Source organism: Sminthopsis crassicaudata, chromosome 2 (genome assembly GCF_048593235.1).
Source record: "Sminthopsis crassicaudata isolate SCR6 chromosome 2, ASM4859323v1, whole genome shotgun sequence".
NCBI lineage: Eukaryota > Metazoa > Chordata > Mammalia > Dasyuromorphia > Dasyuridae > Sminthopsis > Sminthopsis crassicaudata.
In genome coordinates this window covers 218,765,175-218,792,903 of record NC_133618.1, presented here as the reverse complement: position 1 = coordinate 218,792,903, position 27,729 = coordinate 218,765,175, and the positions used below count along the sequence as shown (strand labels likewise).

The 27,729-nt window shown below is 34.1% G+C and overlaps 1 protein-coding gene across 1 annotated transcript in view; it reads right to left on the bottom strand.

Annotated features, from left to right (window-relative positions):
* Positions 1-27,729, bottom strand: part of LOC141552713 (cadherin-13-like) — a 313,423-nt gene that overhangs the window by 104,710 nt on the left and 180,984 nt on the right. The window contains exons 4-5 of the mRNA XM_074284738.1: positions 5,202-5,384; positions 123-376 (exon numbers count right to left, since the gene is read on the bottom strand). Coding sequence (XP_074140839.1) covers positions 123-376; positions 5,202-5,384 — 437 coding nt within the window. The remainder of the gene's footprint in view (positions 1-122; positions 377-5,201; positions 5,385-27,729) is intronic.

Genomic DNA, 27,729 nt, shown 5'->3' with positions numbered 1-27,729 from the left:
CTTCTCCGGGTCTCTAACAAGTTTAATTTAATGGTATGTTGCACCTGGCAACCAATTTCTACAGACAGAGCAGGCATTTACACTTCCTTTTCCAGGCTTAGATTGGATAATAATATACTCACCTAATGGTCTGATGCTGCAAGGAATCAGGATCTGTGGCATTTACTGTCAACAGCATGCTGCCAATAGAGATGTCCTCACGCTTGGTCACTGTCATGGGGTCTGGGTGGAAAACCGGGCCTTCATTTACATCTGAGACAGTTATCTGGACTGTGGCTGTAGAGCTGGGGCCATATGCTACATCAGGAACCAATGGATCTTCATTTTCTACTTTGATCAGTAGTGTGTGAAATGCTGAAATTTCATAATCCAAAGGCTGAAAAACATGCAGAGAATTATCTCAGGATAAAATATATACATATGTATGGGAAGATGTGGGCATTTAGGGGAGAGGTACCATAATTCAAAAGTGTACAAACTTTTTATTCCCATTAAAGGTGAAGCTTATCACTCCCATCCCAACCATGGCACCATTAAAACTAAATATTGGGAGCATTTCTAAATCAAAGTAATGATAAAACCAATAATTCATTTTTAAAGCTGTCTGTTCGTCTTACTAGAAATATAAGAATCCAAAGTGTTGCTTTAGTTTAAAGCTAATAGCTACCATAAAGTGTATGCTACAAAGACAATGGACTCTCCAAAATTATATCCTTCATGTTACTACTACATCAATCATGTCAACCTTCAAATTGTCTAACAGCTAGAAGAGCATTACTCCCAGGTGCTGCTAAAAACAAGCACTGTCAGGGAAAGTTAGTTTCAAAAGGGCAAAGCAAATGATTATCAATGAATCATAATGTTATTCTTGAAAGCTATTTCAAAGGTGCATAAGTCATGAAAAGTCCTTTGGAAACCAGAAAGGCTTTAAGCCAGGCCTGGAGACATACTTTCTGCAGATCATGTGGGGACTAGCCTTTCTAAGTTTAGGTACTTATAATCATGTTATCTCCATTTTATGAGAATATTGACCTTAGCAGCTCTCTAAGACCATGTGGAGGACTGCAATCTGTATTAGAAGAATAAATATCCACACTGATGAAATTATGGATCCTTGAGGTTAAATCAAATAAATCATTAAGTGCATACCAGTAATTTGCTAATGAGTTCAGAAGAGGCATAGCACATGGGAAAGTCAATAACAATGTAATATTGATGATATGTCCTTTCACTAATATCTCTTCACCAAAACATGGGAAGTTGACAAACACATGTTGACAAAAATATGAATTGCCAATGTTTTCCTTCTTAAATTCTTAATAGGAGTAATGGTCCAAGTCATTCTATATGTGGTAAACACAGAGCAACAGACAGAAAGTCCTTCCACCCTCTGCCATGGTTCACTGGCCAATATTCCTTTTGATCAATATGGCAAACCAGACATTACAGGTCTCCATTACTGCAAAAATTGTTTAAAAAACTATTTCTAAGTTTAGGGCAGGCTTCAATTATTTTAAAGAACCAAAGATATCCTATAGAAAGTAATGTGAAAGGGAATATCTATCTCAAACATTGAATGACTTATGTGAAAAAGGAATTAGGTTTCTTTAATTGGAAGTCTTCAAATACAGAATGGAGATCACTTGTTACTAGAGTAATAGAAGTAATTTCTATTCTAAAATGCTTTTTGAATTTGAGATTTTGTGATTCTATGATGAATTTGACACTCTCAGTTCTGGAATTTCAACTTTGTAGGAAATCACAAAGATAAAGAATAATTGCTAATAGTTTGAGTCAGAGTTGGGTGATAAATGTGGTAATAAATATGTATTCTTCACAAAGATATCATAAAAAGTGAAAAGGACTTGCATGTACAAAAATATTTGTGGCAACTCTTTTTTTGTGGTGACAAAAATTGGAAATTGTGAGAATGCCCATCAATTGGAAAGTTGTGATACATGAATGTAATAGAATATTATTGTTCTGTTAGAAATGATGAACACACTTATATCAGCAAAAACCTGGAAAGCCTTATGAGCTAATGTCAAGTGAAGTGAGGAAAACCAGGAGAATATTGTCCACAGCAAGAGCAACATTAGGTGATGATCAACTATGATTGATTTAACTCCAAGACAACTCCAAAAGATTTATAACAGAAAAAAACAAAAAACAAAACAAAAAAAAAAACAAAAACTATTCACTCTAGATTTAGAGTCTGAATGATATTGAAACATATTATTTTCACTTTTTAAAAAGTTCTTTTTTATGACATTTCCCTTTTCTTCTGTTTACCAGGATTATTTATGTACAATCTGTAAGCATAATCACTACCCTGCCTTAACTGGTCTCAGTTATGACACAGCAGTATTGTCTTTGCCTATTTGGGAATGGAGGAAGTGGGAGTGAGAGAAAAAATTAGAACTCAAAACAAATGAATGTTGAAAACTATGTGTAAGTGGAAAAATTAAAATACCATTTATTGAATACAATAAATAAGCAAACCTTCAATTAGAGAACCTAAGTATTCTGATGCTAATATTTGGCCATTGGGGAAATAACATTTTCCAGTGGAAGTGGGAAGTGATATTTAGAACTATTTCCTGAGAGTGGGTTTTTGGAGTGAAGTAGTAGGTGTAGGTATTGGTTCTGTGTGAGAATATATATATTCTATGAGGAAGAATGGTACAAAGGATAAAGAGCTTTCTCAGTGTCAAAAAGACTTAATGAAATCATAGGTCCATAAACTTATTTAAAAATAGGTATACATGGTATCCCAAAAATCTTAGGGCACTTTTAAGTTTTAAAGGTAGCTTAGGAGAGCACTAAGACTTTTGAACCATTAGAAAATACATACCCTCTAATGGTTAAATGCAAACATTAGAATAAATTTTTTAAGCTTTAGTAGCTTATATATGGTCTAAGACTTTTGGGACACCTTATATTTTTAGCAGATTTTATTTTAAAGACTCTTAGTCAACCTAATAAATACTTAGGTTTAGGAACTTTCCCTGGCTGGTGGTGTCTTGTCTTGAGCCCAGGCTATTTGATTCTTAAGCTATCGATCTTTCTATTATACCACACTGCTGCCTTGAGATAAACAAACTAAATACACTTCAATAGGTGTTTAGATTAGTTTAAAAAACAAAGAATCAGATAAACCTCTGCTGTAGTTTCAGAATAATCTTCCAAAGGAGGTTATAGATCCCGTTTCCAAGGAGTTAAGAAAACCTAGATCTGTCTATCATTTGGTATTTACTAAGAGTCTATTTCATATCAAACATTTGTTAATTTGTTAAACACTCAAATACAAAAAAAAAAAAAAAAAAAAAAAAGACAGCCCCTGATTTCAAGCTGCTTACACTCTTAAGGGGACTAAGGTGGGGAAAAGAGATGACATGAAAAACACCAAACCACTAAGTACAAACAGTATATGTATGAGCTAAATTGGAGGAAGACTCTATGATTGTTGATGAAGGTGAATCCTAGCAGATGCTTGGAGGAAGAAAGGGAAGCTAGAATATATGTGGGGGAGAGGAGGGGAAGAAGGGAGAGGGGGGGTGGGAAGGAGGGAGGGAGAGGGAGAGAGAGAGAGAGAGAGAGAGAGAGAGAGAGAGAGAGAGAGAGAGAGAGAGAGAGAGAGAGAGAGAGAAAGAGAGAGATATGGGAGGGAGGGAGGGAAGAAGGGAGGGAGTAAGGAGAGAAACAGAAACAGAGACAGACAGAGACAGAGAGACAGAGACAGAGACAGAAAGAGGGAGGAAAGACAGCCCTTGAAAACTCTCAGGTTCAGAAAATGGTGTTGTGTGGCAGGAATGGAAAGGAATGGACCAGTGTCTCTAAATAGGATAATATATGGAGGAGAATAAGAAGACTGGAAAATTAGGATGGACCAGGTTACAAAAGAGTTTCAAAGTCAGGCAGAGGATTTTATTAGTGATCTTGAGGATGGTAGGGAAACACTGTGGTATTTTTTGAAAAGCAGGGATAATGATATGGTCAAATCTGTCAGGCTTTAGAAAGATCAATTTGACATTTGAGGGAAGAATACACTAAAGCTGGGAGGAATTTGAGGTAGAAAGACTATTGTAATAGTTTCAGACATGAGGAGATAAAGACCTCTACCAGGGTGTTTTCAATGTCTTACCACTAAGCTAGTCTTTTACATATTCTATGCAACTTCCCTAGGAGGAATTATGTTGGCTAATTTATCTTATAACCTCCATTTCATTGACACCTAGAGCTACCCTGGCTTATTTGTCCTTTCTAGAAAATAGTTTAATGGGAGGTTAGTGAAAACTGATCTGTTGGCAATTCACAATATGCTCATGTTTTTCCCTAAGATTTGGTAAGGGTTGAGGAGAATGGAATTCATGTAAAAGATTGCTGTCAATTGTTGCAAAAAATAATATTCAAGTGAACTAAGTGCAAAGAAACTCAGACTAGGATTAAACTAAATCTACATGAGAAACATAATTTCAAATTACATTTTAAATTCTCTGCAATTTCTCTTTCTGGATGAAAAGTAGGTTTCCAGTTGATGATGTGAAAGATGATATTTAGTCTTCTAGGCACACTGTAGCCATACAACCTTTGCAACTCAAAGTGGGGAAAGAGGAAGATTTACTGCTGATGGCACTCATATATATTATTCTATTCCATATACCCTATTTTTGACTGCTTTCAAAATCATTGCATGTTTTATCAGAATTGGATTCAAATTTGAGTCTGCATACCATGGTATAATAGAGCTCTTCATTTTACATAATAAGACAATGAACTTTAGAGAAGACAATTAAACTAAGTGCACAAGATTATTGTTGTTGTTTAGTCATTCAGTCACATTTGACTCTGTGATCCTATGGAACATACTGTCTATGGGGTTTTGTTGGCAAAGATATTGGAATAATGTACCATTTTCTTTTCTAGCAGATTAAAGCAAATAAAGGTTGATTGATTTCTCCAGTCACAAACCTGGTAGGCATCTGAGTCTGGATTTGAACTCAGGTAATCATCTACTAAGCCATTTAGCAACCATCTGTCTAAAATTATAGAAGTAGGGAGGCAGAACAAAGATATAAATCCAAATATTCTACTTCTGACTTTTTTTACTCTTTCCTCTAAACCACAATACCTTTCTAATATATTTTGAGTATTTTTCAACTCTTCCTAATGAAGAAAAAGACAAGAAGAATCATTCTTACTTTGACAACAGAAAGCATTCCCTCATTGGTTTGGGGATTTGTATGAATTTCAAAACTCTGCCCTGGATTCCCATTGATGATAGTGTAGACAGCTCTCCAGGCTGCAGTAGTGGGGTCATCCTTGTCTTCTACTGTTAAGTTGACAATCACTCCCACAACTCCTTCATTGACAGTGGCGTGAAACTAAAACAAAGCAGAAAGTAATTGTTAACATATTGACTGAGCAGACTTGCCCAATGACATGTTTATAATTTTGAAAGGAAAGACAGTTTTAGGAAACTTGAATTTTGCAGACCATAATTAGCATCATTTTTATTGTTCTATTTTTATTACTTAGGAGCATAAAATATTGTTTTAGTACTTACCCTTGACATATTATGGGTGAATGGTAATGTGTTTGCAAATATTTCATAAACAGGTTATACCAATAAGCTTGGAAGAATAAAAAATAGCTGGGAATTTCAATTAACATGAAAGTGAATCTAGGGACGCTATGGAGATGTCAAAAAGACTGTTTGTTGAAAGAGAAGTAATTTGAGAAATGAGGTTTAAAAAGCCACGGTTGATTAATTGACTTGCAAATCATTAATCATAAACCTTAATCTTGATGCCTTGAGATGGAAAAGGGGAAAACTAATTTGTCTATCACTTCTCAAAGGAATCTGTTTAATTTGTTTCTTTTTTCATAAAGAGTGTGTTAAAAAAAATTCTTAGCATGTGTCTGCAAGATGGGAGACAAGGTGGAAGAAAAATGAAAAGGAAGCATTGGTTCAAGCATGTGTCTTTGGGACATAATTGCATGAGTTTTTTTTTTTTTTTTCATTCAGCTGATTAATATGTTAAGACACATTCTGTTCATTTCACAACTTCCTTGGTTCCCTTGGCTGTCACCAGGTAACCTTGAAACTTGCTTCAATTATTATGCAGGTCTTTGTCCACCAGACTTGTTCTTGTACTACTCACAGGACTGCCTGCCAGTTTCCTATCAACATTAGATACTACCAGTCACCACCACTCTTGCCTTCCTTAGTTCACCATCTCCAGCTATAGTCCTCAATGTTTAAACATAAATTCAAATTCAATAATTCAAATAAAATATGATTATCTCATTTAAAAAGTTAGATATGTATTAGGTATCCAACAGGGAAATATTGTAAGAAGAGAAAACTTAGGGGAGATATGATGGCTGCTTTCAAGTAATTGAAGGGCTGTCATTTGGAAGAGGGATTTGATGTGTTCTTCTTTGCCCCAGAGAAAACACTATTAGCAATGGGTAGAAGTTGAAGAAAAGTATATTTTAATTTATGGAAAAATGAAAACAAAAACAAATTTTTTTTAACCATGAAAAGTATCTAACCATTTGAATGATGTTCCTCAAAAGAGAGTAGATACCTTCTTAGTACAAGTCTTCAAGGAAAGTTAGGATGACCATGTATCAGAAAAGGAAAAGGGGGGATTACCTTTTAATTTTACATTGCACTACATTGTCTTTGAGGTTTCTTCTAAATATGAGCTTCTATAATGAATAAATATTTTATCTATCAAATTTATGATTTAGGGACAACCAAGGGGGCATATGTCTGATCAGAGAGAACAGAACAGGTTCGTATGGCCCATGACAGGGAGAAATAAGTAGGAGAGATAGAACAAACAAATGGGAACAAAGGAACAAAAACCCAAAAGAGAGTCAGATATCCAGGTATATCATTGTGGAATTGTGAACTGATCCAACCATTCTGAAGGGCAATATGGATCTATGTCCAAAGGACTATCAAACTGTGCATACTTTTTGATTCAGCAATGTCTCTACTGGGTCTGTATCTCAGAGATCATAAAGAAAGGAAAAGGAGTCATATGTGCAAAAATAATTGCAGCAACCCTTTTTGTAGTGGCAAGGAACTGGAAACTGAATGAATGTCCATCAATTGGGGAACGGTTGAATAAATTATGGCATAAGAATGTTATGGAATATTATTGCTCTATAAGAAATGATCAGCAGGATGATTTCAGAGAGGCCTGGGGAGACTTGCATAAACTGATCCTAAGGGAAATGAGCAGAACCAGGAGATCATTATACACTGCAACAAGATTATATGATGATCAATTCTGGTGGGTGTGGCACTCTTCAACAATGAGATGATTCAAACCAGTTCCAATAGACTTATGATGGAAAGAACTATCTGCACTCAGAAGACAGGAGTGTGAGGACTGAGTGAATCAACATAGTGTTTCCACTTTTTTTTTTTTTTTTTGGCTTTTTTTTTTTCTTATTTTTTCCTTTTTGATCTGATTTTTCTGGTGCAGCATGAAAATTGGAAATATGCATAGAAGAACTGCTCATGTTTAATGAGTATTACTTGAACTCTGGGGGAGGGGATGGGGGAAAAGGTAGGAGAAAAATTTTGCAACACAAGGTTTTGCAAGGGTGAATGTTGAAAACTATCTATGCATATATTGGGAAAATAAACAGCTTTAAAAATAATCTCCCCATTGCCAAATCTAATGAACTTTTCTCAATCCTTATCTTTTTTTGCCCCCTTCAATGACTTTGTTAGTGCAAATGTTATCTCTGGTTTTATATGATATTGCTCTTTTCTCATTCTTTTTCCACCTATTTGATCACTCCTCAGTCTCCTTTGCTGGATAATTATCCAGGTCATAACTGCTAAATATGGGTACTTCACAGAACTCTCTCCTGTGCTTTTTGTTCTATATTTTTTTCACTTTGTGATCTCATCAGCTTCCATGGATTCAATCATCATCTCTATTCTGATGATTAAAAAATTCACTTGTCCATCTCTAACCACCCTACTGATCTTCAACTTTTCATCTCTAAATGCCCAGGACCCACATCTTTTGATTCCCTTTCTACTACTTTAATCTGAATTACTATAAATATATAATTGATGTACAATCTCAGAAAAGAGTCACTTAAACACATGAACATACATGGACACACCGAGAGAGACTAGAGAGAGAGAGAGAAAGGGAAACTCATTTCTAAAAACTAATTGACTAATAGGATTGATTGTAGACCCCTTAAATTAATATTAACATAAATTAATTTGTGTTAAAATAAAATAATAAAAATAAAAATAAATTAATATATTAAAAACAAAACTCATTTCCCCTAAAATCATTTCCTATTCTAAACTTCTCTATTACTATTGAGAGTACCACACTCTTTCCAATCACCCAGTCATCTGAGAGCTATGTCATGCTAAATTTCTTAATCTCTCTTACTTCTCTCCAATATTTTGCTTAATCCTGTTAATTCTACTGTCAAAAGTTTTCTTTTATATATTCCAATCAACTGTTATACTATCACCAATGTTGGTGCAGACTCTCTTTTCACCCATGAACTTTTGTAGTAGTCTTATGACTGGGGTCCCTGACTCAAGTTTCTCCCCTTTGTAGTTTATCTTCTACTTAGTTATTAGTAAACTTCCTGAAGCACAAGTTTGATCATGTTACTCTCCTTTTCCATAAACTCCAGTGAATTCCTATTTTGAATTAATTCCTAATTAATTTCATATTAATCAAACAATCCTATTTGGCTTTTAAAGTCCTTTAGAACATTCTCCTTTTCTACCATTTTAGTCTTTTTAAACCTTACTCAATTCCATCTAACTAGGATTCAATGATATGGATTTTTTCCTGATCTTCACAAAAGATATTCCACATCTTGACTTAGTGCATTTTCCTTGGCTATCTTCTATTTATAAAACTGTCTACTTCCTTATCTTTGCCTTCTGGCTTCTCTAGATTCCAGTAAGTTTTAGTTAGATTTCTAAAAGAAGCCTTTTTCTAGCTTTATTTAATGCTAATCTTATCCACTAAAGATACTGAAGTATTTATCTCATAATTGTATCTCAAATTCACCTTGTTTTTATACAGTGGTTTATATGTTATCTCACTAATTAGGCTGTAAGTTTCTTGTATCTGGATATTGATATGCTTTTTGCTTTTTTGTTTGTTTTTATTGTTGTAGTGGTTGTTGTTTGTAATCTCAACTCAGTGTAATCTCAATCTCAGTTTGCACATAGATGTTTAATAAAGGCTTGAATTGGACAATCCTTTCTAATTATATTTTGATCAATGACAAAAACAACAAGATGTAACATATTTATTCAGTCACTAAAATATAACAATCATTGGCTGAGTGTCATACTGTCATTTTGTGAAAGAGGAACTACATTTTATATACCCAGGAAATGTTTCTTCACTAAGATAAAACTCACAAGTTTTATGTTAGCTGGCTCTAAAAATCTAATTGAAAACATATGTATTCTCTCTATATTTCCACCAATGCAATAAACTTAAGAATGTTGTAATCATGCACACACCTTCACCCTTAACCAAGTCATTTCCATTCAGTGGAACTCACTACGAACAAAGCATTGTGCTATAATAAAATATCTCTTTTCTTAAAGATCTTAAACTCTAGAAGGGGATGAAGAAATGACCTTACATAAAAAAAAAAAACAAAAAAAAAAAAAAACAAAAAAAACAGAAAGAATGCAAGAATGTAAGAGGCAAAGATAATAGATTTTTTTTCTGAACTGAATTGAGTTTCTATTCCCTTGACATCAGTGTAAGTATTTATGTATATGTGCATGTATCTGTGTATACTAAGGGAGATGTAGAACTAGTGTCATAGGAACAAAAAGGATAGGGAGTGTCTTTAGAATAAACCTTGGACAAACTCTTTAGAATCTGCCAGACTAAAATTCCTCATCTGTGAAATAGATATGAAAAAAATATCTCTCTCATAGAATTACTATAAGAATCAAATGAGATTTATTGCATACATATAAATACACATATATATGCATGTATATATATATATATATGTATATATGTAACTTTGTATCCTTCAAAGTGCTATCTAAGGACAAGCATTTGTAATTATTGTGCAATAAGAAATATATGGACAAAATGAAGGAGAAAGTATGGTAATCTTACACCCTGAATTGCCTGGGGTAGTTACCATATCATAGATTGATTGGATTATGATAACATATTGGGAATAGTTTTTTACCAAGACAACTAGGTAACATAGTAATAAAGGGTTGGGTTTAGAATGAGAAAATCTGGCCTCAGACACTTGGTAGCTATGTGCAATGCACTTAATCTCAATCTGCCTCAGTTTCCTCAACTCTAAAATGGGGATAATAGCACTTATCTTTCAATGTTGTTGTGAGGATCAAGAGAGATAATATTTATTAAATACTCAGCACAGTATTTAGCACATAACAGACATTTTAATCCTTTTATTCCTTCCTTCCTTTTCTTCCTCCCTCCTTCCTTTCCTTCTTCTCTCTTCCTTCTTTACGTTTTTCCTTCCTTTCTTTCTTCTTTCCTTTCTTCCTTCTCACTTTTCTTTTACTGGTAGCAAATATAATATTAATCATAAGAGAAGTTGGAAAACAAAATGCCTAGTTAGAATGCTATAGTTGAATAAGATAACATGAAGGACTTAAATATAAGTACATAAGAGATGGGAAAAGTAGGGTTATTATAAGTGTTGGATTGGTAGAACTTGGTAACTAAATACATTTTAACTAAATCCATGTTAAAAGAGAAAGAAGAGGCAAAGATGATGAAGGGATTTCTAGTCTTGGTGGTCAGGAGGCTTTTGGTACATATCCTCCTGAAAGGAAGAAGAGGATGTTCAGATGGACAGTGATATACTTGATTTGCAACATGCTGACTTTGGAGCTCCAACATGACATCCAATTTAGATATGCAACAGTCATAGAGAAGGGTTGCTGTTTGGTTTTGTTTTAGAGATAGGGAAGACCTGTACTTTTTTTTTTGTTTTGAGACAACAAAGGAAAACAGTAGAGAATAACAGAGTAATGATGCTGGGATAGGGAAGGGAGGTTTATAGTGGAAAAAGAGAATAATAATAATCAGGAATAATATAACAACTTCATGACATGGATATATTTCAGAAAGGATGAGTTTATATAAAATAATTGTCTCTACCTCCTATTTTTGATATATTAATGGATTTGTTATAATAATGAAATGAAAACTCCCTCCAACAGTTCAGGTAATACCCACCATGCCTTCTCATTTTGTAAAACTCTTGTCCATGCCATCATGTAAATCATGAACATGAAGGCCATCCCAAATGCCAACAGCCTTCCTCAAGTATTCCTGGCATGTGGATATCAGGAAAGCACATAGACAGCCCATCAGTTATCTTTTGTTTATAGCTTATTCCACAGAATGATTATAGTCTTTGTTAGAACCATTATCTGATTCATGCATACTGTTTCTTGCTTGTTATCCATTTAGAGACTTACTGTTGTTTAATTAAACTCACTTATTATATTGTTTCCATTCAACACTTTAGCTTGACTATGCAATTCAAAAATGAAAGAAACTAAAATAACATTAGATTAAGAATAAATGACAACACTTCACATTTCTATGGTAACTTCTACTCCATAATTTGAAAACACTGGATAAACAGTTACCATACAATCACTTAAGGAAACATTTGCTCTAATTTACTTTTTCCAATTGGTAAAAATCAAGCTATAAAAAATGTTTTTTCTTCCTACCATTATGTTTGACAGCTGAAATGCTAGTCACAAAAAGAGAGTTCTAAAATTTCATTGACTAACTGTTTTGTGTTCATTCTGAGGACACTTTATGGGCTCCCTCCATTTTTGACCATTCTCAATAGTTCCATTCACTTTAATAATGTGGATGAATAACTATATAACTATCTTGGCCAATAATAAAGATGAGGAGATATATATATATATATATATATATATATATATATATATATATATATATAGTTAGTTATATATATATATATTTAGTTAGTTTAATCACATATATGATACTCTATAAAAATGTATATTCAGAATCTATACATTTGTTCTCAGGTATGGGGTTCCTGCTAAGCCCAGGCAAAAATAAAAGTAGTCAGGCCAACATCAGGGCCAAGGAACAGAAGACTAACACAGGATAATTTATATAGGTCAGACTGATAAAGGATTTATTCTGTTTTGAAAATCTACATGCCAGAGATACTTAAGCAAGGCATTTCAGGGCCATAGCACCCATTTTTCATGAATCTGTAAAAGATGGGGAAGAAACTGGAATTTAATCAATAATGACTGTGACATCTGAATGTAATTTTTTTGTAAATGGAAAAAAATAATTTTATAATCTTCAATCTCCTCATGAAAAAGATGCTGGAGAAAGTCATAAGTAAATTAATTTGAAAATATCTTCAAAAAATCATGAATTCATGAAGAACACATCTTATCAGGGACAAATGTAGCCTATTTCCATGACAGGATAATAAGCCTAATAGATCAAGAGGGAAATGATGGGTGTAATCTCCATAGGGCTTTTATTCTTTGCCATGCAAAATTCTCATCTATAACTTTTTAAAATACAGTTTAGATTAGGACAAGATGATTAATAGACTATAAATTAAGATGTGAGAAAATACTGAAAGTTTAAATTATTTTATCTAGGAAATAAATAGTTGAAAAATTACTTAATAATTGTTCATATATGAGACTTTAACACAAGAAAAGCTATACTCTGTTATCACGGTGAACAGATAAACAGGAAAAATCTATAATTTGAGTAAGACAGAGTCTAGACAGGGTACTATTATATCATGAAGCAAGCTTTTTAAAAAATGGGTGATTTCCTATCATTGCCAATTTCAAGACTTGTTGAGTTACTTAGCATATGTGATCTATCACAACTTTTGTTAGTTCTATGGTTATTTTATTCAGTAAGAAAGAACTGGTAGGACATTGGGAATTGTCTTTTGAGAGAAAGTCTGCTAGTTAATATTTTCTTGTTTTATCAGATTTTGCCCAGGTAGGTTTGTTTCAATCTGTTCACCTTCATTAAGACTATTCTGAAGTGGGGCAGACAGTGGAATGAGAACACAGAAACAAGCAGAGTTAAAACAGCTCAAGGAATAGCAAATCAACATGAGAAAACGTGCCCAGTTGATAATTGCATTCTAAGATTCATTAAAATTCTGTACAAGATGATTCCCCATCAAGAGAAACCAATTATACTCCAGATCAGTTTTTATTAATCAGAGAAGCATTTGGATTGAAGGTATTACATGTTTTTGCAGTCCTATTTGTTTTCTCTTCTAGATTCTGTGGGAATAAAAGCTGATGAAATGAACAAGTTCACAGGAATCTCTGTCATGTCTATAAGTAAATGAAAAAAATTATATACATTATGTAGACAGTGAATCAAAAATCATACAGCTCAACTCTTTTTTAGTACAATGAGCTTTATTTATTTGGGATCAGGTATTTAAAAGGTACTAAATAATTATTTTTAGGAAAATATTCAACCAACATCAGCTCTTCTGGTTCTATAGAAGTATATACATTCCAAAATTCACAAAAGGTAAGGATATTTTCCTTTTCTTTTTTATACTTGGGGAAAAGATTGCTAACCTACATAGACCTAAGAAAGACATCCTTTTTCTATGGTAGTCAGTAACATGTATTAACTTTGATAAACTCCTCTAAGTATGGGTACTCTTCATGAGAACTATCTACTTTGATTTTATTATCTGGAAAATATTTTGCTCTTGATGAAATCAGCAGTTAAACATCTATCATCCAAATGTCAAACTTGTGTAGTTACAATTGAACCTGCTTATTTAGAATAGAAAATAAGCACATTAAAAAATCTCTTCCTCTTCTTTTCATTATAACTTTTTAGGATGGAAAAATGATAGAATCTGAGTTTGAAAACATTTAAGAAGCCATCTAATCCAATCTATTTCTGAATAGGCTTTCCTTTTGCAAAATCTGTGACAAATAGCCAGTCTGTGTATTAAAGAACCTCAATTTTTTTTTAAAGTATAAGTATAGAAAAAAAGTGATATATAGGCAATTGTAGTAATGATGTAAACTCATATTATCTAATCTATGCTCATTAGAAAGTCCCCTTCTTCCTGAGTTTAAGCCATCTCTTCCCAGTCTTTCTTTGATATAAGATAGGCATCTAAATTCTATCCTCTAATTGGTATCACCATAGCTCTAACCTAGGCCCTCCTCTTTTTTGTCTCCAGATGATTGCTTCAATACCTATAGTTTTAGTTATCAATCTTATAGAGATAACATTGATATTTATATACTCAATGCACCCATCTCTCTGTTGGACCACGTTACACAGGCATCTCAAATTTAAAACATACCAAAAGAAATCACTATGTTCCAAAAACCCACTCACCATATGATGTTTCTTCTCAAAACACCACCACATTTGCAGTTCCCTAGGAATATTCCCCCTCAACCTCCATGTATAATCCTTTGCCTGTCAATTCTTGTCCGTTCTACATTCTCAATATGTACTAGTGAAATTTCCTTCTTTCTTTTCTCATCACAAAAATCATAACTGAGTGTCTGCTCATTTCTCACTGAAAGTATTGCAGTAACCTCCTAATTAGTTGCCCTGGCATGCATCTTAAAGTGAAGCTTTGTTCTACTGAGTGCAAGTTTTTGTAATCAATACACACTGAGAATAGTGGGGGTCTCAACAAACAAGCTCCTACTATCTTCCAGGCATAATAATTAATTGATTTATTCTTTGACCCATATTTTGAGTATAGTATATAGAGATATTACAAGGGATAGTTTGCTGTGGTTACTTGTAATGACATAGATTTCAACACCTTTATAAATTATTAAGACATTCTTCATGACTAACCTGAGGCCAAATTGGTGATAAGACTTTCTGATGAACTGTTGATTTTTTAAATTGATTTTAAGACATAGTCTTAAATATGTGAGTTTAAAAGAAAGAGTAAAGGATAATTTCACTAAAACTTTTTTTTTTCTTTACTCTACTTTCTCCTTAAATTTTTTTAGCCTCTGGCTTTGTGAAGCAGACAATGTATAGATAGAACTAAATAAGACACAACCAAGATGTATACCAATTTCATCAGTCATCATCGTCTAAAATATTTCCTAACAGATGATGATCTGGGGGTATTAACACTGCCCATTACTTAGAAAACTATCTTAATGGGCCTTGGAGAAATGGGGTAAGTCAATATTTTTTAGCTGATTAATTGTACTGAATGCAGAAGTTGAATCACACTTAACAATGAAAGACTAAAGGCTATAATAGATGATTAAATTTTAATTGGAAAGAATACTGACTTCAGGGAGAAGCTCAGAATGAGATAGAATAAATTCATTTTCAATCACGGAAGAAAATGTTGACATTAGTTGTAGAGCTATAATTACAATGTAAAGGACTCAGTCCAAAAACATTACTATATGACATTGAAAATTTCCATAATAGGGAGCCAAGATGGTGGGGAAGATACACGTGAAGTTGTAAGCTCCCTTCTTCCCTCAATACGAATTAGTTAAATCAGACTCAAAAATAATGCTGGACTGATTAAAAATCACAAGGATTAAAAGCACAACTCACCAGTTGAAGAGAATCTGGAATTTCAACAGAAAAGGTCAGTTCCAAGGGGAGGATATCAGCACAGATAGGGTTGAAGTAGGTGCTAGCACACTGTGACAATCGGGCTGGGGAAAACTCTGGGATGAGAAAAGCCACTGAGATAGAAGAATCTGGCACAGGCTGTTAACTCTTTTCTGCTTATAAAACAGCAGATCAGAAGAGAAATCAAGATACTTTAAAATATAAAGCCATATCCTAAATCCACCACAATCCGGAAGTGACCCAACAGATCTCAGCATAGCTGTGCAGCCACCTTCTGCTGGGCAGGGCTTCTCCTTGGGGTAGTTAAAAGCCTGAATAATGGATGGACACAGCCAGAGGCAGCCTCTAATCCATGTAGTGCCGGGCTCAGCCTGAGGCAGTGGAATTCCAACAGCAGTGAAATTCCCAGAGAAGTGAAACATTTGAAGTAGGGACCATGATTTCCGGGCTAACACTTCCAGTTTGAGGCAGGGGCTTTTCATGTCAGCTGCTAATATCCATGGCCCCACAAGAGGCATTGGCTGGGGTTTGTGACGCTTTCACAGTTCAGCCTTAAACCTCAGGGCAGTCTCTAGGCCACAAAGCTGGGTCCTTCACTGGGCACTCCTGGAAGCTACAGCAGTGCTAACCATCTCTGAGGCATTTCTGGAGAGGGGGGAGGGGAACTCTCTGCCAGAGGTCTCTCTTAGCTCAGGCACAGGACTTGCTGCATCCATCGGTTCTGGGAGGAAGCTGATAAATTTCGTGCCCAAGAGCAGACCCCAATAGATTTTTAACAATGAATAAGAAGATGAAGAGAATGATTGACACCCTCTATACAGAGAAAGAGCAGGTATCCAACCCCGAGGAAGCTAACAGCAAATAATCTCCAGATAACACCCTAAAGGGGAATGATACCTGCCACCCATCACATAACTCTCTCCTAGAAGAGACTATTAAAAAGTTAAGAGAGTTTGAAGAAAAAAGGAGAAAGGAAAGAGAAGCTAGGATAGAGAATAACAACATCCTGAAATTAGAGTTGGAAAAAATAAAGAATTCACAGGAGGTGCAAGGAAACAAAATTTGTGAATTAGAAAAGGTTAAAAAATCACAGGAAAGTAGGATTTGTGAATTGAAAAAAGAAAATAACTCACTAAAAAAATTAGTGAAAGGGAAAAAAATTCAACAAAACAAAATAATTCATTTAAAAACTCAATTAGGCATATACAAAAAGAACTAAAAAATGTGAATGAAGAAAATAACTCATAAAAAATCAGGACTGAAAAAACAGAAATGAATGATTCATTGAGAAACCAAGAATCAGTCAAACAAAACAAAACAAAACAAAACAAAAAAAAAAAAAAAAGAAGAAAGAAAGAAAAGAAAAGCTGGAGAAGAATGTCAAATACATATTGGGAAAATCTATAGACCTGGAAAATATATATAGGAAAGATAATCTGAGGATCACTGGACTTCCTGAAAGCTATGATAAAAAAAAAAAAGCCTAGATTATATTTTACAGGAAAACATCAAAGAGAACTGTCCAGAGATAATAGAAACAGAAGGGAAAATAGGCGTAGAAAGAATTCAACTTAAAAAGCTAGAAAAAGACCAAATTAAAAACCCCAACCAAAAACCAAACTTGAAATACTAAAATTAAAAGGAGAAATCAATAATATTGAAAGTAAAAAAAAAAAAACTATTGAATTAATAAATAAAAACAAGAGTTGGTTTTATGAAAAAGCCAATAAAATAGATAAACTTTTTGGTAAATCTGATCAGAAAAAGGAAAGAGGAAAATCTAATTGTTAGTCTTGAAAATGAAAAGGGGGATCTTTCCACCAATGAAGAGGAAATTAGAGAAATAATAAGGAATTACTTTGCCTAACTTTCTGCTAATAAATTTGATAACTTAAGTGAAATGAATGGCTACCTCCAAAAATATAGGCTTCCTAGATTAAGAGAGGAGGAGATAAATTGCTTAAATAGTCCCATTTCAGAAAAAGAAATAGAACAAGCTATTAATCAACTCCCCAGGAAAAAATCCCCAGGACCAGATGGATTTACATGTGAATTCTACCAAACATTTAAAGAACAATCAGCCCCAATGTTATATAAACGATTTGAAAAAAATAGGGGATGAAGGAGTCCTACCAAACTTCTTTTATGACACAGATATGGTACTGATACCTAAACCAGGTAGATCGAAAACTGAGAAAGAAAACTATAGACCAATTTCCTTAATGAATATTGATGCTAAAATCTTAAATATTAGCAAAAAGACTTCAGAAAATCATCCCCAGGATAATAGACTATGAGCAAGTAGGATTTATACCAGGAATGCAGGGCTGGTTTAATATTAGGAAAACTATTAGTATAATTGACCATATTAATAATCAAATTAATAAAAACCATATGATCATCTCAAAAGATGCAGAAAAAGCATTTGATAAAATCCAACATCCATTTCTACTAAAAACACTTGAGAGTATAGGAATAAATGGACTATTCCTTAAAATAGACAGGAGCATATATTTAAGACTGTCAGTAAGCATAATATGTAATGGAGATAAACTGGAACTTTTCCCAGTAAGATCAGGAGTGAAACAAGGTTGCCCACTATCACCATTACTATTCAATATTGTATTAGAAATGCAAGCCTCGGCAATAAGAGTCGAGAAAGAGATTAAAGGAATAAGAGTAGGTAATGAGGAAATCAAACTGTCACTCTTTGCAGATGATATGATGGTATACTTAGAAAACCCCAGAGATTCTAATAAAAAGTTATTAGAAATAATTCACAACTTTAGCAGAGTTGTTGGATACAAAATAAATCCACATAAATCCTCAGCATTTTTATACATCACCAACAAAATGCAACAGCAAGAGATACAAAGAGAAATTCCACTCCAAACAAATGTCGAGAGTATAAAATATCTGGGAATCCATCTACCAAAGAAAAGTCAGGAATTATATGAGCAAAATTACAAAACACTTGCCACAAGAATAAAGTCAGATTTAAATAATTGGAAAGATATTCAGTGCTTGAGGATAGGCCAAGGGAATATAATAAAGGTACAATACTCCCCAAACTAATCTATTTATTTAGTGCTATACCAATCAGACTCCCAAGAAACTATTTTAATGACCTAGAAAAAATAACAACAAAATCCATATGGAAGACTAAAAGGTCGAGAATTTCAAGGGAATTAATGAAAAAAAAGTCAGATGAAGGTGGTCTAGGTACCTGATCTAAAGCTATATTATATAGCAGCAATCACCAAAGCCATTTGGTATTGGATAAGAAATAGACGAGTCGATCAGTGGAACAGATTAGTCACAAAGGACAAAAAAAGGGTACAATTATAGCAATCTAGTGTTTGACAAATGCAAAGATACCAACATTTGGGATAAAAAGCCATTATTTGAAAAAAACTATTGGGAAAACTGGAAATTAGTATGGGAGAAATTAGATATGGTTCCACACTTAACACCATACCAAGATAAGATCAAAATGTGTCCATGATTTGGGCATAAAGAATGATTAGAGGAACAGAGGATAGTTTACCTCTCAGACCTATGGAGGAGGAAGGAATTTATGACCAGAGGAGAACTAGAGATAATTATTGATCACAAAATAAAATATTTTTTAAATTTTTTTAATTTTGTTTTTTTTTATTAATTTTTAAAATTCTTTGACAGTACATATGCATAGGTAAATTTTTTTCAACATTATCCCTTGTACTCCCTTTTGTTCTGAGTTTTTCCCCTCTTTCCCTCCACCCCCTCCCCTAGATGGCAGGCATTCCCATACATATTAAATATCTTATAGTATATCCTAGGTACAATATTTATGTGCAGAACTGAATTTTGTTGTTGTTGTTGTTGCAAAGGAAAGATTGTATTCACAAGGTAAAAATAATCTGGAAAAAGAAACAAAACAAAGCAAAACAAAACAACAACAACAACAAAAAAAAACAATGCTCACAGTTTACACTCATTTCCCAGTGTTCCTTTTCTGTATGTAGCTGATTCTGTCCATCATTGATCAATTAGAATTGGATTAGCTCTTCTCTATGTTGAAGATATCCACCTCCATCATAATACAACCTCATACAGTATCTTTGTTGAAGTGCATGATGATCCCCTAGTTCTGCTCGTTTCATTCAGCATCAGTTGATGTAAGTCTCTCCAAGCCTCTTGGTATTCATCCTGTTGGTCATTTCTTACAGAACAATAATATTCCATAACATTCATATACCATAATTTACCCAACCATTCTCCAACTGATGGACATCAATTCATCTTCCAGTTTCTAGCCACTACAAAAAGGGCTGCCACAAACATTTTGGCACATACAGGTCCCTTTCCCTTCTTTAGTAGTTCCTTGGGATATAAACCCAGTAGTAGCACTGCTGGGTCAAAGGGTATGCACATTTTGATAACTTTTTGGCATAATTCCAGATTGCTCTCCAGAATGGTTGGATTCTTTCACAACTCCACCAACAATGCATCAGTGTCCCAGTTTTCCCACAGCCCCTCCAACATTCATCATTATTTGTTCCTGTCATCTTAGCCAATCTGACAGGTGTGTAATGATATCTCAGAGTTGTCTTAATTTGCATTTCTCTGATCAATAGTGATTTGGAACACTCTTTCATATGAGTGGAAATAGTTTTAATTTCATCATCTGAAAATTGTCTATTCATATCCTTTGACCATTTATCAATTGGAGAATGGCTTGATATCTTATAAATTAAGGTCAATTGAGATGAGGCCTTTATCAGAACCTTTAACGGTAAAAATGTTTTCCCAATTTGTTACATCTCTTCTAATCTTGTTTGCATTAGTTTTGTTTGTGCAGAAACTTTTTAATTTGGTGTAATCAAAATTTTCTATTTTGTGATGAATAATGGTCTCTAGTTCTCCCTTGGACACAAACTCCTTCCTCCTCCACAAGTTTGAGAGGTAAACCATCCCATGTTCCTCCAATTTATTTATGATTTCATTCTTTATGCCTAAACCTTGGACCCATTTTGATCTTATCTTAATATGTGGTATTAAATGTGGGTCCATGCCTAGTTTCTGCCATACTAATTTCCAGTTTTCCCAGCAGTTTTTGTCAAATAATGAATTCTTATCCCAAAAGTTGGGATCTTTGGTTTTGTCAAACACTAGATTGCTATTTTTATTCATTATCTTGCCTTGTGAACTTAACCTATGCCACTGATCAACTAGTCTATTTCTTAGCCAATACCAAATGTTTTTGGTGACTGTTGCTTTATAATACAGTTCTCGATCAGGTACAGCTAGACTACCTTCATTTATTTTTTTTTCATTACTTCCCTTGAAATTCTCGACCTTTTGTGGTTCCCTATGAATTCTGTTGTTATTTTAACATATGAATTCCATATGAATTCCATAAGAATTCTGTTGTTATATAAAAAATAGAAGATTTCGATTACATCAAACTAAAAAAGTTTCTGTACAAATAAAACTAATGGAAACAAGATTAGAAGGGAAGTAACAAAGTGGGAAAATTTTTTTACGGTTAAAGGTTCTGATAAAGGCCTCATTTCCAAAATACATAGAGAACTAACCCTAATTTATAAGAAATCAAACCATTCTCCAATTGATAAATGGTCAAAGCATATGAACAGACAATTCTCAGGTGATAAAATTGAAACTATATCCACTCATATGAAAGAGTGTTCCAAATCACTACTGATCAGAGAAATGCAAATTAAGACAACTCTGAGATACCACTACACATCTGTCAGATTGGCTAAGATGACAGGAACAAATAATGATGAATGTTGGAGGGGATGTGGGAAAACTGGGACACTGATGCATTGTTGGTGGATTTGTGAAAGAATGAGGCCATTCTGGAGAGCAATTTGGAACTATGCCCAAAAAGTTATCAAAATGTGCATATCCTTTGACCCAGCAGTGCTACTACTGGGTTTATATCCCAAGGAAATACTAAAGAAGGGAAAGGGACCTGTATGTGCCAAAATGTTTGTGGCAGCCCTTTTTGTAGTGGCTAGAAACTGGAAGATGAATGGATGTCCATCAGTTAGAGAATGGTTGGGTAAATTATGGTATATGAATGTTATGGAATTATTGCTCTGTAAGAAATGACCAGCAGGATGAATACAGAGAGGTTTGGAGAGACTTACATGAACTGATGCTGAGTGAAATGACCAGAACCACAAGATCACTAATACACTTCAAAAACAATACTGTATGAAGATATATTCTGATGGAAGTGGATATCTTCAACATAAAAAAGAGCCAACTCACTTCCAGTTGATCAATGATGGACAGAAACAGCTATACCCAGAGAAGGGACACTGGGAACTGATTTAAACTGTTAGCACTTCTGTCTTTCTACCCAGCTTACTTATACCTTCGGAATCCAATTTTTAACTTGTATTGTATCTAGGTTATATTGTAAATATGTAAAATATATGGGATTGTTTGTCATCTAGGGGATTGTTTGTCAACTAGAGGGTGGGAGGGAGTAAAAATTTGGAAAAATGAATACAAAGGATAATGTTATTTAAAAATTTACTCATGCATATGTACTGTTAAAAATATTTATAATTATAAAATAAAAAAGAAAATTTCCATAATACCCATATGCCTTCTAAGTATTACATAAATAATAGGTCCATAAATTCATATCTCATGATTTCTTTAAATATTTCTGTACCTTTACTCTCAAGTGGCATTCTTATTAGAATATAGGAATACAGTATAGCAATTTCCACCACCATCATAGACACTGAAGGATATATTCTAGATACCACCCACCTTCACTGAGAAGATCTTTGAAAATTGGCTTCTAAAGAGAAAGGGAAAAAGCAAATCCCTTTTAAAATGCACATTGAAATGGTTGAGAAGTGTACAACCTAATGTATTATTTTATGTACTATAAATTATATCTGAAGATAGTACCTTACATATAATGATTTTAGCTCACATTTATACAATGACAAGATTTACAAGTGCTTTTACCATAACAACTCAGGGAGCTATGTAGTGTAAATAGTATAACTTCCATTTTATAAGTATTGAGGAGTAAAATCTAAATCCAGAGAGCTAAATGTTTTTTACTCAAGATTGGACATCTCTTGAGTGGCAAGACAGGCTCTTCTACTGAATTAGATTTTTTTTGTTTGTTTGTTTTACTATATCACAATGTCTTTCATATAGTACTTGCTCAATAAATTGATGTTGTTAAATTTTTTGGATCATTTCCTACTCTCCATGACCTCCTTTGAGATTTTCTTGGCAAAGATTTTGGAGTGGTTTGCTATTTCCTTCTCTAGCTCATTTTACAGATAAGGGACTGACACACACTCAAAAAATTAAAAAAAATTAAAAAATTAAAAATAAAAATTAAGGGACTTGTCCATGGTCACATAGCTAATAAGTGTCTGAGGGAAGATTTGAACTCACCTTTCTGATTCCAGAGCCAACACTCTATCCATTACACCAGCTAGCTGCACTACATAATAAATACTTACATGATATTTCTTAAATGTAATTTTGTATACATTGCTATATCTAGACATTGAGGAAATGTGAAGAAAGAGTTGGAATCATAGTTGATTAGGATTCTAGGAGTAATTCCCCAAATTGTCTTTGGAAAAATATAAAGCTTTCCTTATAATCCAAAGGTCACCATGAAAGATCCATTTTAAAATATCAACAATATACTAACATAATTAAACTACAAAATAAATAAAGAATTAAAAAATAGTTTTATACTATTGGGGTGGTACATAGTAGGTATGAGTAGGATATAATATTTAAATAATGAAGAATCCTGAAAAAGAATATTAAGTTAAAGACATCAAGACAGAATGATATAATAGTAAGAAAAGATGATCTGGCCACTCAGAAGGATAAGAGATAAGTGGATAGCAAGAGTATTATAGACACTGATATAGTTGTGCTGGCAGAAAGAAAGGAAGAGGGCCTTTAGCAAGTTGGTCCTTTGGTTACCATACGGGTAACTATGGACAAAATTTGCACAAGATGGGTAGACCTGGATGGATCAGGATCTGTACCATCAAGAGCAACTTGCAAATCAATTCCATCTAAATGTTTGAGGGTAAATTAATAATTATTGTTTGCTAAATATAAATGAAAATAAATCATTCTAGAGAGAAGATTCAAAGACTAATTACATATGAATTACTATGTATTACAATTGCAATAAAAATAAATCTTATCTTAGAATATTCATATTTTCTGTTTGTTTCTAATGTGAGAATTAAAGGGAAGAACCAGGGAATTCTATTACTATGTCAAGACAAGTTGTCAGAGGAAGAGAAAAAGTAGGTAATTGGAACTACTTCCAGGAAGTCCTTCAGAAGAAAAAGAAAAGATACAAGAAAGAATTCAAATAAATTTGTTCCCAGTTCATTAGGAGACAAAAGTGATTTTTCTGTTCCCCCTGGGAAAGGGGGAGGAGAAGCTGCCTTGAAACACCTGGATTATGCAATCAGTAGGGGTGAGATGGGGGGGGGGGGAGATAAGAGAGGTTGGGTGCAGTGTAAAAATAATATTCTCCTGAGAATTAATTTATCAAAAGGACATAGTAACAACATATGCTCCTCAAGTATTTAGCTCTAGAATGAATCTGGTGGGTATCCTGCTACTGATATAGCTCATATTATTAATACTGAAAACTTATAGTAAATTAGTAAAGATGAAGGCATATATTTTTCATAATTAAGTGCAATATAAAATGAATATGACTTTCATGAAGCAATAAAAAACAGAATTACTTTTTTTAGTAATTCATATCTAAGGAGATTTTCAACTTAATTCTTTCTGTCTATGCATAGAAAGGTAAAGGAGTTTCTTCCAACCTGCTCTGACATTCTTATCACATATAACCCTTGACTATAATATTCTCCATAAGAATCACTCTTCCAGAGCCAAAAGTTACTTGTCAAGTGTTTCCAACACTTTCATGGTTCAGATCAAAGCAATAGCCCAAGGCATGAATCAGGGTTACATAAATCATGTTCAGGGTTACAGTAGGGAGGGACTATTCTTCTACTGTCCACTGTGAAGTCTTCCTGCTTAGTAATGTCAACCTTTTGAGGTAGATGCTGTTATTATTCTGAATTTTACACATGGAGTAACTGAGAATTTCAGAGGTTAAATGACTTTTCTCAGGGTCACAGAAAAAACTAGCTATTTGAGCCAGTATTCATACTCATATCTCCCTGATGTGAAATATAGTACTCTAGATATACACTGCTTCAGGTTGTTAAAAATTATTTGATTTTCTTTCACCTTAAAATTTTGTGTATATATTGATTGTTTGTGAGGCCTTGAAAAACTCAAGTCCTGGATATGGCTACTATAGGTTTTTGTTATGTTTTGTTTTAAATTTAGGGCATGAAAAAATATTGTAATGACAATAGAAATTAACTTAATTTTCAAAAAAACCCAATTTTCTTTTGGGAGTGTATTCTAAAGAAAACAAATATTTCTCTTTTTCTTTTTTCTGTTTCCTCTTCCTTCTCCTATGAGAGAGGATGAGATTTAATCACAATCTCAGAAGTATGCTAGAGGAAACAGAGAAACAAATTTATTTCCCAAGTAACAAGAGAATAGCCTAAAAGAGCCACTCCTCTCATCATCTGGGAAGCACCAAAATTTTAGAGAGCCCCATAACTATCTCTGAAAACAGCAGCACAAAAAACCATGAAGCTTGGTACAGTGTTCCTGTACTGTGGAAGCAGTACCCAGTTTTAACATGAAATTAAAAGTTAAGAAATAATTTGGAAAAATTGTAATGTGCTGTTGTCTCCAGAAGCTGCCGATCGCTCTCTGGGAGGAGATCTGCTGTATCAACTCAAATCTCTCGGACAGATTCTTCTTCCTGTAGAGAGCCGACTTCCTTCCTGCAGAGAGCAGCCTCGAGTCTGGACCAGAAACAACTGCCTTTTTCCTCCAGAGCTGCCCTCTTTATCCTCCCAGAGAATGGGCATGGGATAATGCAAGGGCTTCTGGGAAGAATTACTTCAACCAATGAACTTGCTCCTCCTAAGCATGCAAGCTCTTCCCCAGGAAAGGCTGGAACTAGAGAATTGTCAAGTACCGACTTAGCACTTAGTAAGAACCTAACATCTCCCCCTTTCTTTTGATTTAGAACATAGGGTGGTCATAACCTTGAAACATAAATCCATCAATATGGGAGGCATTACACATAATTACATAGATTACATAAAACACATAGTAACATAATATATGCTAGAAGTATGTAACAAATAGCATGATCAAATAATCATAAATTGAGAATTTATAAATGTCCATAAGTCCATTGTCCATTAGTCTCATTTTGTGTTAGGAAATCCAATGATTCCTACTGGTTTTTAAAGTTCTTTAACAGTCTTCTTATTAGCCATGCTCTTTTAGTGTCAGATGTTTCTTAGTCTTCTTATTAGCCATGCTCTTTTAGTGTCAGATGTTTCTTAGATTTTCTCCTTTGTTTTGAGGTCTTTCTCTTTTTCTGTCTCTCTCCGATAGACAAGGTGAATACGACTCATTGGCACCCATCTGATTTCTTCTCCATCTGAAGAAATACAAGCAAACTCTCTCCCCCAGGCAGTTAACCTATCTGGTCCCTTCCATTCACCACTTTCTGGGTCTCTCCACATCACCTGGTGATTATCTAAGGACAGTGGAACTGCTCACACTGGACACTGCCCTTCTGGTGGGTTATAAAACCTGTCTGCTGGAGCCAGAGCATCTTTGTCAAAAATTAGAAAATTAATGGTATAGAGAACTAAATTTAGAAGTTCCTTAGGGCTACCTGTGGCTCCCCCTTTCTTTTGTTTTTGGAGGAGTGTCTTAATGTCTCTGTTTCTTCTTTCTACTATTGCCTGACCTTGTGGATTAAAAGGTATTCCAGTAATGTGTAATATCGTATACTGCGCACAGAAGTGCGCAAAATATTTAGAACTATATGCAGGTCCATTATCTGTTTTTATTTCTTGTGGCACACCCATAATTGCAAATGCTTGGATAAGGAATTCAGTGACCACTCGGGCTGTCTTTTTTGCTGTTGGCACTGCAAAAGTGAATCCTGAAAAGGTATCTACTACCACGTGGATGAAAGACAGATAACCAAAAGATTTATAGTGGATCACATCCATTTGCCAGATTTCATTGGGTCTCAAACCATGAGGATTCTTCCCTGGAGGGAGTGTAGGAGCGTGGAAAGGAAGACAAGCTGTACAGCTTTTTACTATGCTCCTAGCTTCCTCTCTTGTGATTCCAAATTATAAACATAAAGCTCAAGCAGCCTGATGATATTTAGAATGAGATTCTTGTGCTTCTTGAAATAAAGGACTACTGGCTAACATGGTTAGAAGGCTATCTGCCTTTGAATTTCCATCAAAAATAGGACCTGGAAGTCCACTATCTGAGTGGACATGCAAGATATAAATCTTGCCTGGATGTTTTCTTACTTGCTCTTGAAGTTCCTTAAAGAGATGATAAATATTAGAGGCTACAAATTTTATTTGGGCTGTGGCAATTCTTTGTACTACACCTACTGAATAGGCTGAATCAGTAATTATATTTATGTCTCCTGGGTAATAAGTAAGAGCTAGCATGATAGCAAATAATTCATTCTGTTGAATGGACTGAAAAGGAGTCCTGACTACTCTCTTTATGCCTAAATCATGAGAGTATACAGCACAAATATTTTCTTTGGAGGCATCTGTAAAGATTGTTGGTCCTTTAAGAGGAACCTTAGAAACCTTTTCTTCAAAAATCCATCACCAATTATGTAGTAGCTGGGTTATCTTTAATGGAGATCCATGTGCAAAATTTGGAGCGGTGGCCAATAAAATTTGCCATTCTGGGATGGTCTCACAGCATACATTAATTTGTGCATTAGTATAGAATGTGTATATTTTTTTCAGGACTTATTCCAGATAATTGCATTACTCTCTTAATTGCCTTTAATAAAATTCTAGCCACAAGCACTGGGTAAGGAGTAAGGCTTTGTTCTGGTTGTGCTGGGAGGTTC